This window comes from Globicephala melas, chromosome 1 (assembly GCF_963455315.2).
Source record: "Globicephala melas chromosome 1, mGloMel1.2, whole genome shotgun sequence".
NCBI lineage: Eukaryota > Metazoa > Chordata > Mammalia > Artiodactyla > Delphinidae > Globicephala > Globicephala melas.
The window spans coordinates 88,495,356-88,508,648 of record NC_083314.1 but is presented as its reverse complement, the minus strand read 5'-3'; the positions used below and the strand labels follow the sequence as shown (position 1 = coordinate 88,508,648).

The 13,293-nt window shown below is 39.6% G+C and overlaps 1 protein-coding gene across 5 annotated transcripts in view; it reads left to right on the top strand.

Moving 5' to 3' along the window:
• The first annotated feature begins 230 nt into the window (after positions 1-230).
• The window catches only part of MAGI3 (membrane associated guanylate kinase, WW and PDZ domain containing 3), a 272,415-nt gene continuing 259,352 nt past the window's right edge, over positions 231-13,293 (top strand). For all 5 annotated transcript variants that reach the window (XM_030869077.3, XM_060301074.2, XM_030869076.3 and 2 more), the window contains exon 1: positions 231-677. In XM_030869077.3, the coding sequence (XP_030724937.2) occupies positions 362-677 (316 nt within the window). In that variant the 5' untranslated portion in view covers positions 231-361. The remainder of the gene's footprint in view (positions 678-13,293) is intronic.

The window sequence follows — 13,293 nt, the reverse complement described above, 5'->3', positions numbered from 1 at the left end:
CTGCCTTTCCCGCCGCTCCGGCGCGGAGCCCGGGGGCCAGCGGTCGGCTGTGACCCCGCCCGAAACCCCTCTGGAGACGCCCGGGGACAATCCCCTTCTCTTTTCTTCAGCCTAACCCGGCTGGCCCTCGCGGACCCCGGCCAGCCTCGGGGAGCGCCGCCGGGCGGGGCGTCCGAGGGGCGTCTCGGGGCTTGGAACGGCCCGGCCCCCAGCGGGCTGTGGTCGGGGGGGGGGCGCCGGAGCGGCGAGGCCCCCCTCTCCGGGCTGCGCGGGCCACCCGGGGCCCCCAGGGTGAGAGGGGGCCGGAGCGGCGCCCCCGGCGCCCGCGCGGGGTCTCCCCCATGGTGCAGCGGGGTTCGGGATGTCGAAGACGCTGAAGAAGAAGAAGCACTGGCTCAGCAAGGTGCAGGAGTGCGCGGTGTCCTGGGCCGGGCCCCCGGGCGACTTGGGCGCCGAGATCCGGGGCGGCGCGGAGCGCGGCGAGTTCCCCTACCTGGGGCGGCTCCGCGAGGAGCCAGGCGGGGGCACCTGCTGCGTCGTCTCGGGCAAGGCGCCCAGCCCGGGGGATGTGCTGCTGGAGGTGAACGGGACGCCTGTCAGCGGGCTCACCAACCGGGACACCCTGGCTGTCATCCGCCACTTCCGCGAACCCATCCGTCTCAAGACTGTGAAGCCAGGTACGCCAGCCCTGCCTTTCTGTCGCGGGGTGGGGGGAGTCCGGGGTGGGCGTCTGGGGAGCGGCGGCCCCACCCCACCGCTTGTCGTCCGAGGTAATCTTAGACCTCCTGGGTGTGCCGGGCTCCCTGTCGAGGGGGAGGGGTGGCGGTGGTGATTCCCATTTTGCCGGTAGGAAAACTGAGCTCTGGCTTGGCCGGGCTGCTGTGCTAGCTGTCACAGGATTGCCACCAGAAGCTGGGTTTCCTTAATTTGTAGCTCCATCTCCCACCGCAGTTTTTGACTAGAGGAAAAAACCAGCCCTTTTCTGCTCTCCTTTGTGGAAGAGGTCCTCAGGATTGTAGCATTTTCTTTGGAACAGTCTTAGCGCATTTTGTAATAGGGGAAAAGATCTTTACTACTAAGGCACTTGGTGCCAAGGTTACCACCTAGTGTACCTGGGAGAGCTTAGCTGGTTCAGTGTTTCTTGCACACTAGCAATACCTCCGAGCTGACAGCCTAACTCTTGTCAGCCCAGGTGGTTCAGGTGTCTGGGTACCGATGGTGTGCAATATGCGATTTGCGGCAGAATGGTGTGTTCTTGCAGGGAGCTGTTGAATAGTCTGGGTTTCCAAAGAAGACCTAGGTGCCTCCTAGGAGTAAAATCTTTTGTAAATCTTTGATTTTACGGAATTTTGTTGAAGTGGTGGGTTGCAAAGGCCCCTGTTGCCCAGGTGTCTTTTATGCTAGTAAAATCTGCTGCAGAGCTCGTTACGTTTATGGCATACTTGCCAGTTTCAAAGCATTGATCAGACTGCGTACAGTGATATCTGATAGGAGGTAATAGCCCTCATGTGTTTGTTGTTGACAGCATCGCTGGTGGTTTCACCATTGGCAGAATGTGATTGTTTCCTGAGATGTTTGTAGGGGAGAGAATTATGACTACAACGTTAATAGAAATCAAACTATTTTTTCTGAATGTGTTCTACTGAATATACAGTGCATCAAAATATAATGGTCTGCTTAATTATAACTTGGGCTAGAAAAATCAGTCCATCTCTACACTGCAAAATGCTAGAAAATTCTGGAGAAAAATTTAACATGTTGTCTCCCTCACATTTTTTTTTTTCTTTATCAGCAGCTCACTTTAGAAATATCTCTTTAGTAGTCCTTAGGCTTAATGGGAACTGATGGTTGTGCTGCAATATCCATATGTGTGTGTATTGTGGATGTATACACACACACACTCACGTGTCCCTGCAATCTTAAGATTTTCTGCATATGGTCTATTCCATCACATTCATTTTAAGCTTATGGGTTTATGTGAGGTTTTCTTTTTATTATTTTAAAAACTTTGGCAGACTTCAAACGTCTTTTTCTGTATATATATATATATATTTTTGAATTAAAAAATTCTTTCTTAATTCAAACTTTTAGAGCCATATGTGAAGGGTAGAGGAAAGGCTTTGGGGACTATAATTCAGCCAGTCAGGCACTCTCTGTAATATGCAAAATACTATATATACAGCATTACTGGTCTAAGTGCGATTTAGTTCAAATCCCATGAGTTAGGGAGTAATGAGAACATTTGCATCATTGCTTTGTGTTTTGTTTTGATTAGTTGGGGGCATATACAAGAGTATAACTTATTTTCAAAAATAGTTTAAAAGATGATAGAGGAGGAAGTTGATATATTCTCAAGTTATTGTGATTCTTTTAGAAGACTGGGAAAATGTGTCTTTCATTGATATTAGTCTGGTCCGCATGTTATTCATTTTCTCAGCCTTTATATAAAATTTAAGAAAATAATTTAAAGTTTAGAGTGTATTCAGTGATGTTACTTAACTGTGTTAAAAAAAAAAAAGCCCCAAAATGTAGTTGACATTTTTGTAGTAATAAAAATTTTCCCTCTTGCATACTGTCCTATTTTAAATATTTAGCCAAAATAAAGTGTACTGGGTATAGCACATTTTGTAATCAATAATAAAAGTTCTGAATAGTACACCTATTTTTTAAAGATACACTCTGCTTCAGTAATTTCTAAAGGATACCACTATATGTCATCTGAGACTAATATTCTTGTTTCTAAGCAAGTTGTTGATTTCTTTGAAAAATAGCATTCTTTGTTTCTTAATAGCCTCATGTTAGGCATTATATTAAATTGTTTCTTAAATGGCTTTACATAAACAACATTTGCTATAAAGTAGCAAGATTTTTGCAGGTTTAAGCACATGACTTTAAATGTTAGAAACTAAGAACTGGAAGAGGTTATTTGTAAAACTTTGAGTGTGATTATAAGCAGCATATATATTATCTCCAGAGGAGACAAAGATTTTATACTGTTGGGATTAAATTTGAAAAGTATGAAAATACAGAGTAAGGGAATTTAAAAAGGAACTTGCCCTGCACATTGGAGGTTTTTTCCCTCTCCTTTTATCTAAACTTTGTGAGAGAAATGGATTTTTCAATTTAATAAGGTATTTTAAAGTGTACTTATTAGCACTTTGTCTCTTGTCTTGATTAATAACTCTTTATTAAATTATGGTTATAACATGCCATTTAGAAACTAGCACAATGCAAGAGTAGATTCAGCCATTTCTGTAAGATGTATTATTAGTGGGGAGTGACCTCATATTGTCTTCTGACAGAGTCCACAGTGGAAGGATGAGCTGGACTGTAGGACATGACTGGTGTAGCGCCGTTTCTTTCTTGATTTCTCTTTTCATCTAGTAGATGTTAAAGGGAGCTCAGCCAAAGCCAGTACCCTCACCCAGATGATTTAACAAGGGTTCTTTCTGGTAGTGACTATCTTTCGCTTTGACTTGGGGTTTTATTTATTTATTTTCTTTTGTTCTAATCTTTAATGGAGATTTGAAAGTAACTCTTTAAAATATGGTTCCTAATCTGAGGCTTTTGTGAGAGAATTAGGAAATTTCTCATTGAATTCTTATTATTAATGTAGTACTTAGCATTCAGTACTTTCCTGCTCCACCTAATTCTTGGCTCAAATTTTCACGTGTTTCTTAATTACAACCTTGTCATTTATTTTTCTGCAAGAGAAAAGGTTTCACTTGAATTTGAACTTTGTATGTTCCCTGTAGTAAAGGAAGGTGAACTTTGGACCTCTGGTGGAATTGTTTCATGATATAGTCCTGTGACCAGGATTAGTTTCTTTGATTTTACTTCAGAGTATATTTTTAAACAATTTCTATTCTGATTAATGATAGAAGCAGTTAATTTTATTCTAAAATTCCCCAAACTATGATCGTGCAGAGTTTTATGGAATATTTGCTTCATATACCTTAAACACACATTTTCAGTGGTTGTAAATTACGTGGACTTTATTCCATAGATTAAGTATTGACACAGTAAGTATATGAAGTCCTTATCTACTGCTTTATGCACAAAGTGCATTTGCTACCCTGTCTGATACTATATCTAGAGATAAAAATCATGAGGAACAATCTTTCAGTTTGTTTAAACAAAAGCTAATTTGAATCTTGTTTAATGTTAATTAAATGTAGGTAAAAGTCTTCACCACTGACTGAGGCATCCAGTTTATAAGGGAATTTTGTTAAAATGAGCACATTCCTAGAAATACTTTCCCCATTGGTGAAGAAACATTACAAAATGCTTTCAAGTAAGGATTTTTTTTTAACATCTTTATTTAGGTAAGGATGTTTATGTTATGCCAATAATGAATAACTCTACCCCTTTATTCTCTTAACTTTTGGATCTTTTTATTACTCTTTTTGGTTTAGTGGGTTATTTGGGACTTGTGGTGAGTTCTTTTTAGGTGGTTGTAACATTTAAAGAAGGGAAGGGTGAGAGAAATTGCTAGCCTCGGAGGTTTGCAATACAAAAAAATTCTCGATACCTTTTCTTAAACAATAGAAACAAGAGACTGGGTGAGGCAACCCCTTTGTTAGGGAAAATAGTATCAAATTTTGATAAAACTTAAATTTGAAACTTTCCTGCTTTTTGAAAGTTTGGTAACAATTTTTGGGGTCTCAAGTTGGTTTTAATAACTCAGGGTTTGGGTTCTGGACTCTATTCATTGGCACCTTCAATTCAGATGACTATTGGGCTTATACCACAGTGGCAGAACAAACAAACTCTTAACATTTGGCTCTTTCACTTTTCAAATCATTTTTATTTTATTCAGTTTAATGCTGAAACTGATTTTTATGGAACATAACTCTGTGTTCCTGAGGAATATAAATTGTTTTTCTTCTGAGATCTTGGGATGTACTTCATAAAACCTCTTGTTATGAGACACAGTTCAGTGTTTTTTTTTTTTTTTTTTTCCTGGTCTTTATACATACACACACACACACACACGCATATATGGTAAAACAAATCTCCTTCATTTGTTCAAGTATCTGACTTATGAAGTCAGTGCATAATCTCAGGTGAATAGTTTCATATAATGTGTTTACTATATAACCCCTAAGTGCTCGTAAATTTTGTGGGCACTTAGTGTTTGGGGAGTGTGTTGCAGGAGAACTTCATTTTTATGAACCACTTCAATATTACCCACCAATGGGGAGGGGGAAGGGTGAGCTGTGACAGGGCGAGAGAGAGTCATGGGCATATACACACTAACAAACGCAGTAAGGTAGATAGCTAGTGGGAAGCAGCCGCATGGCACAGGGATATTGGCTCGGTGCTTTGTGACAGCCTGGAGGGGTGGGATGGGGAGGGTGGGAGGGAGGGAGACGCAACAGGGAAGACATATGGGAACATATGTTTATGTATGACTGATTCACTTTGTTATAAAGCAGAAACTAACACACCATTGTAAAGCAATTATACCCCAATAAAGATGTTAAAAAAAAAAAAAAGATTATATTAACAAATGTGATCCACAAAAAAAAAAAAAAAAAAATATTACCCACCAGTTTCAAACTCTGCCAATTTCCAAGTCAGTTTTTGGTTGGTTTTGATTCGACAAAGGATAACTTTTGGTATTGAAGACTAGAACTGTGTCTTCTATAATTAGTTTTGTTTCTCTTCTAAAATTTTGAGAAATAATCTCCTTGCAATACTACATTTTGGTAGGGAGAATGAATGCCATTAATTTAAAACTGTTCTTAAGGGTAAGATTTTCAGTACCTCGGAAGCTGGTGTCGTGAGAGATTTGTTTGTGGGGGAAGAGAGGCAAGTTCGTTGCTCTTCTCCTTGAACAAATATTATTCGGAATGTTTTCCCAAAAGTGTTTATTTTACTTTATAAAGAGAAAAAATAAACATTCTATTATTGGCGCACATTCATTCCCTTCTCAAACATTTAGTGGTGAACCCACTGTGTGAGCTAGCACTGGCGATATAAAAACATAAAATATAAAAATGAGTCAGAAATGGCCTCTGTTTTCAGGAAGCTCTCAATTTATTGGGAGCTTCATGATTCATTGGTAAGCAATACCTGTAGTAAGGATTTTACCTTTTTCACTTTTCTCCCAGTACTTAAACAAAACTCTTTAGGTAAGTTTTAGTATGAATTTTGGCAGAAACTGGGATAATTAATTGGCTGTTCAGCATGCTGCTCTAAAAAGTGGTGTGGAGTTGCATCTTGGAGAGAAAGGGTGCTCAAGTCATGACAAAAAGAGGGAAATCAAATATAAACAAAATTATCTTTTGAAAAGTTCTCAAGCTTAAATTGCCCTTAAAATACATTGTATCTGTGTTCTATTTACAGTGTATTTTACAATACAATTTTGTATTTTATACATTGTGTTTGTATTGTACCATTTTTAGGCTGAGTCTTGCATGCCTGTTTTTCCACCTGTGCTGGAACCAATTGCTATATTTTTGTTGAACACCAGATGAGGTAGTTTGCTTGCATTAAAGAGATATGTTTTACAAAAAATACCTATCTTTTAATTTGGAGAAATTATCCTCACCTGGGTATGCATAGTGAGTTATAGAAGTTAAATATGTACATGAAGTGAAAGAAAGGGTACATTCTTTTTAATGTCTTGTTAGAGTCTTTACCACCAGCGCTTATTTTCTGACTTGGATAGTTGGGGAGGGGGTTATGAAGAGTTTTGAACTCAGCCTGGCTTTGAAAGATGGATATCTTGGTTGAGTGGAATTAAGATCCTCTCAGTAGTAGGTAAGAAGCAGAGGAGGAGCAAAACATAGGGCAAGAATGTTCAGTACAGAAAGGTCTACAGTATAGTCCATATCAGGAGTTTTTGTGTGTTTCATGTGTGTAAAAGCACAAAACCCACATTATAGAATAATTGGAAAATACAGGGAAAATCATATTGTTTAAATGTGTAGGTAGTTCCGTTATGAATTGTCTCCTATAAGTTTTTTTTTTTTTTTTTAATTAGAACTTGAAATGTTTTTTCTTCTATAAATAATGCTGGTAAGGAGCTTAATGCTATTGAGAGACTCAGTAAGGAATATAGAGGGTTAAACTTTTCTGTTATAGTTTATTTGGGGTTTGGGGTTTTTAATATTGTGCAATGGGAATTGGAAAGATATTTTGCTTCAGATTTAATAATTAGGATGCATTCTGTTTAGCAGCTTTCCTTCTTCCCGTCTTGCGTATGCAATATGAACAGTAACTGATCTACTTAATTAAAAATTTCTGGCATCTTAGGCCCTTTGCTGTATTTTTTTGCAGAGAATTTTAAACACATAATTATTTTTCTTGCTTCAGGGAAGTTTGTGAGAGGTAACCCTGTATCTCATTGTTGTTCTGATTGGGAATTACCTGTGACTGAAAAATGGGATTTTACTATACATGATGACATTTAACAGAAGTAGTTTTATGAAATGAAAATACTCCAAAAGGGAGAAAAAATAAGCATTTATTAATAAATGCTCTATTTCTGAACTTAAATAGAACTGTGTTAAATTGGCTTTGTTTTTTATAGCTTAGATTTCAGCAGGAAGAGAAAGAAATTTCGATTCATGTCAGTTTCTGTATTGGTAAGGATTCTGTACTGAGAATCCTGACAGAAACACTTCTTAGGCTAAGAAGAAATGTATTGGCTTATGTGCATGAAAACCCAGGCATTGGACAGTAAGAGCTAAACTCATGTTCTCAAGGACTGTTTCTTGACTTTCTTTCCTCCAGGTTGACCTCCTTCTGAGCTCCACTCTGGGTAGCAGGAAAGGTGGCTCTCAACCCCCCAAGTCATACAAAGTCCTTAAAGCTTCTCATCTTTTTTCGGGACTCCAATAACAAATCAAATCTTATATTGAGACTTTGATTGGCCTTGTGTTCATCACAGACCCATTGTGGAGAGAGGGCCATGGGTATCCTGATTGGTCAGGCCTTGGTGACATGTCTGCTTTGCAGCTGGGTATAGAAAGTATAGTGTGATTAATAACTGTACCAGAACTCAAAGAGATAAGGGAGGGGTAGTTCCTCAAAAGATGGATGCTGGGGAGACAGCACTGCAGGAAATGGCCTCTTTTAAAACATTTAATCTCTCCTACTTTGAAGCCAACAACAGTACACGGTTGTCATAAAGCTCTCATTTTTAAAGACCAGATATTGGCTGTAGACTGCAACTGAGGCATTTATTTTACTCAAATATTTATCATTTTTGATATATTTTTATCAATTATGATCATTTTTGATGTTTTTATCTAAAAACTGCTTTCTTTAAATGCAGGCTCTTTAAAAAATTGAGGTGTTGCTACCTTAATGTGCATAATTTAAAAGTGCAGCTTGGGTTTTTCTTCAGTTTCCTTTGAATTTTTTATATCAAATAAGATTCTCTAAATCAATGCTGCTTGCTCTTAGGTAGATAGAATACTTAGGAGGATCATTTAATTATCTTTGACATTGAGAAAATTAGTCTAGTTGATGCAGTTTTTTTGTTTGTTTGTTTTTTGCGGTACGCGGGCTTCTCTCTGTTTTGGTCTCTCCCGTTGCGGAGCACAGGCTCCGGACGCGCGGGCTTAGCGGCCATGGCTCACGGGCCCAGCCGCTCCGCGGCATGTGGGGTCTTCCCGGACCAGGGCACGAACCCGTGTCCCCTGCATCGGCAGGCGGACTCTCAACCACTGCGCCACCAGGGAAGCCCCGTTAATGCCGTTTTTAAAACTTAATGTTGTACCATTTTGAAAGTGAAACTCTAAACCAGTTGCTTTCTAAGATGTTTTGCTTTTAAAACAATGGTCTTTTTTAAACATAAATTAAGACTGAATTATTATTGTGTTATTTCTAAGGGCTCCCCAATATTACCTTTTAACCATGATCTCATAGAAGTTATACATAAAGGAACTACTTCACTGACTCTTAAATTTGAAACACTGCTTAAGAGTGAAATATGAATCTGTTTAATCACCAAAAAAGTTACTTGTACTTGTAGGATAAAGTCTGACCCACCTTTGTTAAGTTTTTTTCTGCCTCCACAGAGGTACTTAGAGTAGAGGTGGAGGGTTGAAAGAGAGGGGCGGGTACTCTGAATATCTTTTCTCGCTATTTTTATAGTCTAATTATGGTATTAATGTCTTCAACTTTGCCATAAAAACAATTTTAACATCCTTCACTTTATGTATGACATACACAGTAGGAGTTTGCAGTTTTGCCAAGTGTTGTCTGATAGTTGAACCTTTAGTGAATGTTAAATGTTGGGAGGTTATTGATAAGTACACTTACTGTGCAAAAAAACAAACATCCATGGAATTGGGTGTGATTTGTCAATAAGAATCGTAGAAGGGGCTTTGATTTTTAGGTTGGTTTATGTCCCTCTTGGAGTATCTTTAGACGATATTTGGAAAATTTCAGTTCTTACTTCAGAAGCTTGTTAGGACCAGAGTTCTCCAATATTAATTCCATATAGTAAGTCATAAAATCTGTTAAACTAATATAGTCTTCCTCACAGAGCCTCTGTAGCTTTTGGCAGAACACTTTGTAAAATATTATTAATTTTAGCTAAGGATACTATTCACTGATTTCAGTGTTTGATTTAAGTTGGAATGTACATGCTAATGATTCAGTTCCCTCTGAATAGAGTTAGATTTGCTCACTAGAGCTATCTCACAATGTAATGCTGGTAAGTGAAGTGACACATCAACCTCCCTTTGGTGGCAACTCTAAGTTGACAACCTTGCTCTAAGTCTAATAAGAATATTCTGACTTGGGGACTTGTCATGATAATGCTAGCTGCCATTTATTGAGTAACCATCATATGTCAGGGTGTTATACACCCATCTCATTTGGTTTATAAGAATGTGTGTGTTGGCATACATGCATTCCTGTAAAAAGTTCATGTATGAGCTGGGGATTATCATCTCCCTTTTACACATGAGAAAACTGAGGTTTGGAAAGATCAGCATGTAGAAGGTCAGACAGACTCACAGGAGGACTATGAACTGAAACAGTTTTGAGTCTTCTTTCTTTGCATTCCAGATAGAATATTATTTCATTATATCTGAAAAATCTCTCTTACTTCCCTTTTCTCTATTAAAAGGAAAAAACCCCACAGTTCTAAATTGTTTGAGTGGGTGTTAAATGCAGTAAAACACTGGGCAAGTACTTAAAAGCTTCATTGCTTGGTTCTGTTTCTAAACAAAGTTGTGGCAGTGCAGATTAATCTTTACAGTTCAACTGCATGGTAAAGCGGTTGTTCCCAAGAATTACTAATCAAACAAAATCTGTTTGATAGCCTTAATTCTGGCTGTCTTTGTCAGAAAATATTTTCAGCAGGTATATGTAAAAGCTCAGATACTTTTAGGATTAATATACTTGTGAAAATTGTGTACTTGAAACTAGAAAGGATATCTTGTTCTTGTGTTTCCTGTTCACTTGCTCTAAAATTCACTCCCCAGGAAGGTGTGTGTTAGCACACTTATCTTGAGACAAGTAGCCTAGAAAATGTTCTGAGGAATGTAAGAATGTGTTTTGGAATTAGGAATTTTTAATAAGTATTTAGATTCTGTTCAAAGTATACTTGGCTTAAATAAAACTTAGCCAAGCTAGACAGAAGAATAACTCATGGTATTCAAGTCAATCTCTCTTCTTTCAGCCTTCAAGTACTGCACAGTAAGGTGGTTCCTTTGAAGAGGTAGTTAAAGCAGGCTGTGGAATACGGGCACCTCTTATTCTTCAAGTGTTCATGCTTTATGTTTTCTATTTGGGCTTAAAGTCAGTCACTCAACTGGAAGGAATCATAGCAATCCAGCCAGTACCCTTTGTCTACAGATAAATAAGTTGAGGTTTAGCAATGGCAGGTGACTCTGCTCAGCACGAAGCTGGGAGAGCAGGGACTAGAACTCAGGCTCCTTTTATTGTTTTGGTTTCTGGCTGAAGAATTTCTGGAAGAAATTTGTGAAACAAAAAAAAAGAATTAGCCTGGTTAAACATTTTCTGTCTCTTTATGAAATCTGCATTCTTTTGGAATTAAGTATAACGTTCTGACTCAGTTTGTTAGGCCATCAGCATGCATCAGTGTCGTTAGAGAGAGTGGTAACCCAGAAGTTGGAGCGCAGGAGAGAATTGTAACCGTTACATGCCTCAGGTTTTCAGGGCATTTTTAGCCTTCCATAATGCTGTAGCTTATGGCTAAGATTTAAATAGTCAGAAAATTGTTAGCTGGTGTAACAGCTGAATACTTAAGTACTTTTTGCTGTTAGTTGTTTTAGCTTTGAAAAATTTTTCTTATCAGGAAGATTCTTCACAATGCTTTCAGGAGAGTCCTTCTGAATGGGTGCTGCTGTGTGGTAGACTGCTATTCCTGTCCCATCCTTGCCTCTCCCTGGAGGGGTGATGAATTCCTCTGACTTAGAGCCAGCTATACTTTGATTTTTTTCCTCCCCTTGACTGACTAGGGGATGCAGTGGGGGAAGATGAGTTTTAGGGCCAGGGACTGCTCAGGGATGTGGTGGATGAACCATCAGGGGCACTTTTGGTTCAGGGTCCTTGAGCTTGTCTGGCTGTAATGAAAGTTGACATAACTGCCACAACCGAGGAACTGTGCTCCTGCTGGGTACAGGGTAGGTAGGTGTCTCAGGTTATGGTGAGCTGGCCACAGCAGAGGAGAAGGTATCACCTACGTGAGACAAAACTGAAGAAAGGGGCTTGGGGTGGCCGTTCTGGGGAGACTGATGGGAATGGTGACATCTTGCTTGGGCCCTTTTTATGTCTGTGAAAAAACAGCATGAGTGCAGACATGAAAAAAAACCTTTCTGTATACAGTCAATCCCCCATGTACTCCTTTGCAGTATCAGTCAGGGTTCAGTGCAGGAAACAGAAGGGATGCAATGCAGGGAATTCGTTGCTTGGGGAATCTTTGGAGGAGCTGGAGGGCTGGGCTCTAGGCCAGGCCTCTGAGAATGACTTCCAGGACACCTTGGAAGAACTCGCCATGGGAATTGCCACCTCTGCCACAGTCGGGAAAGTGGCAATCAGGAGGTTACGACTGAAACCACGGCAAGAAAATACCGCTGTCGCTGTGATCAAGGGGATCACAGCAGCCACTGCTGTTGCCATCATAACCGCTCGAAGTTTGAAATTTAGCATCTGGCCACTGCTGTGAAAACTTCTCCTTGATGCCTATGAACTAGTGATTAGATGCCGGAATGATCAATCTGGCACTACTGCTTCTGCCACTGTCCCTCAACACCCTCGAAGCTGGAGACTAGACACTGACATGTCTGTGACCTTCTTTGCTAGCTGAGAGCAGCTAAAAGCTATAGGCTGACAGGGCTCTGCCTCGCTGCTGTCTTCCGTATTTTGTGTCCTGCATCTTAAGGGTAGAATCAAATTCTCATCCTGGATACTAGCTGTAAAGGAGCCTGGAAAATATAGTTTTTAATTTCCCAACCTCTGCATTTCAGGAAGGCATTCTGTAAGGCGGTGGATGCCGAGTGCATTTTATTAAATATAGTATGTTAAATACAATATAGCCCTTTCTTGATAACTCACTGTCATTTCTGTGAGCTTCTCTTTCTGAAATGGCCTGTAGGTGGAATGATCTAGGGCCAATGGATTTTTAACATCTGTAGTGATCTTTGTACGAGGTTAGCTTGTGTCTGTCCTACCTGCCATCTCTGCTCCTGCAACATGTTTTATATCACTTGATCTAACCTCCCCTTGCAAGCCACAGGCATCCAGGACAGGGAAGGCACCTCAGCTGAAGCAACCAATTCAGAGGCTGGTCAGCAACGTAAGATTTCTGTGGCCTAAAAGGATGAATGGGGCCAGTAAGAATCTTTCCTGGGGATTTGAACTAAGACAAAAAGGAAAGAATTTTCAATTGGGGTTGGAGCCTCAGCTGAGAGGTTTTTCAGTGACGTACTGGAGTTGGCTGTACTGTTTCGTGAGATGGATTGTTAAATTTTCAGGAATTTTGTGAGTTGGTAGTCCCACACAGCCATTAAAAAAAAATAAGTTGTATAAAATTATAATTAACTAAATTATATTTAAAACAGGTGCTACTCAAAGTTAATCATTTTCTTATGATTTTTCAACTTCAGTGGTATAATTGACAGAATGTAGTTTTTTAAGATGAACAGTGTGATGGTTTGATATGCGTATATATTATGAAAGGATTCTCACAACTGAGTTAATTAACACATCCATCACCTCACATATTTACCCTTTTGTGTGTGTGGGGGTGAGAATACTTAAATTCTACTCTCTTAGCAAATTTCAGTTATACAATATAGTATT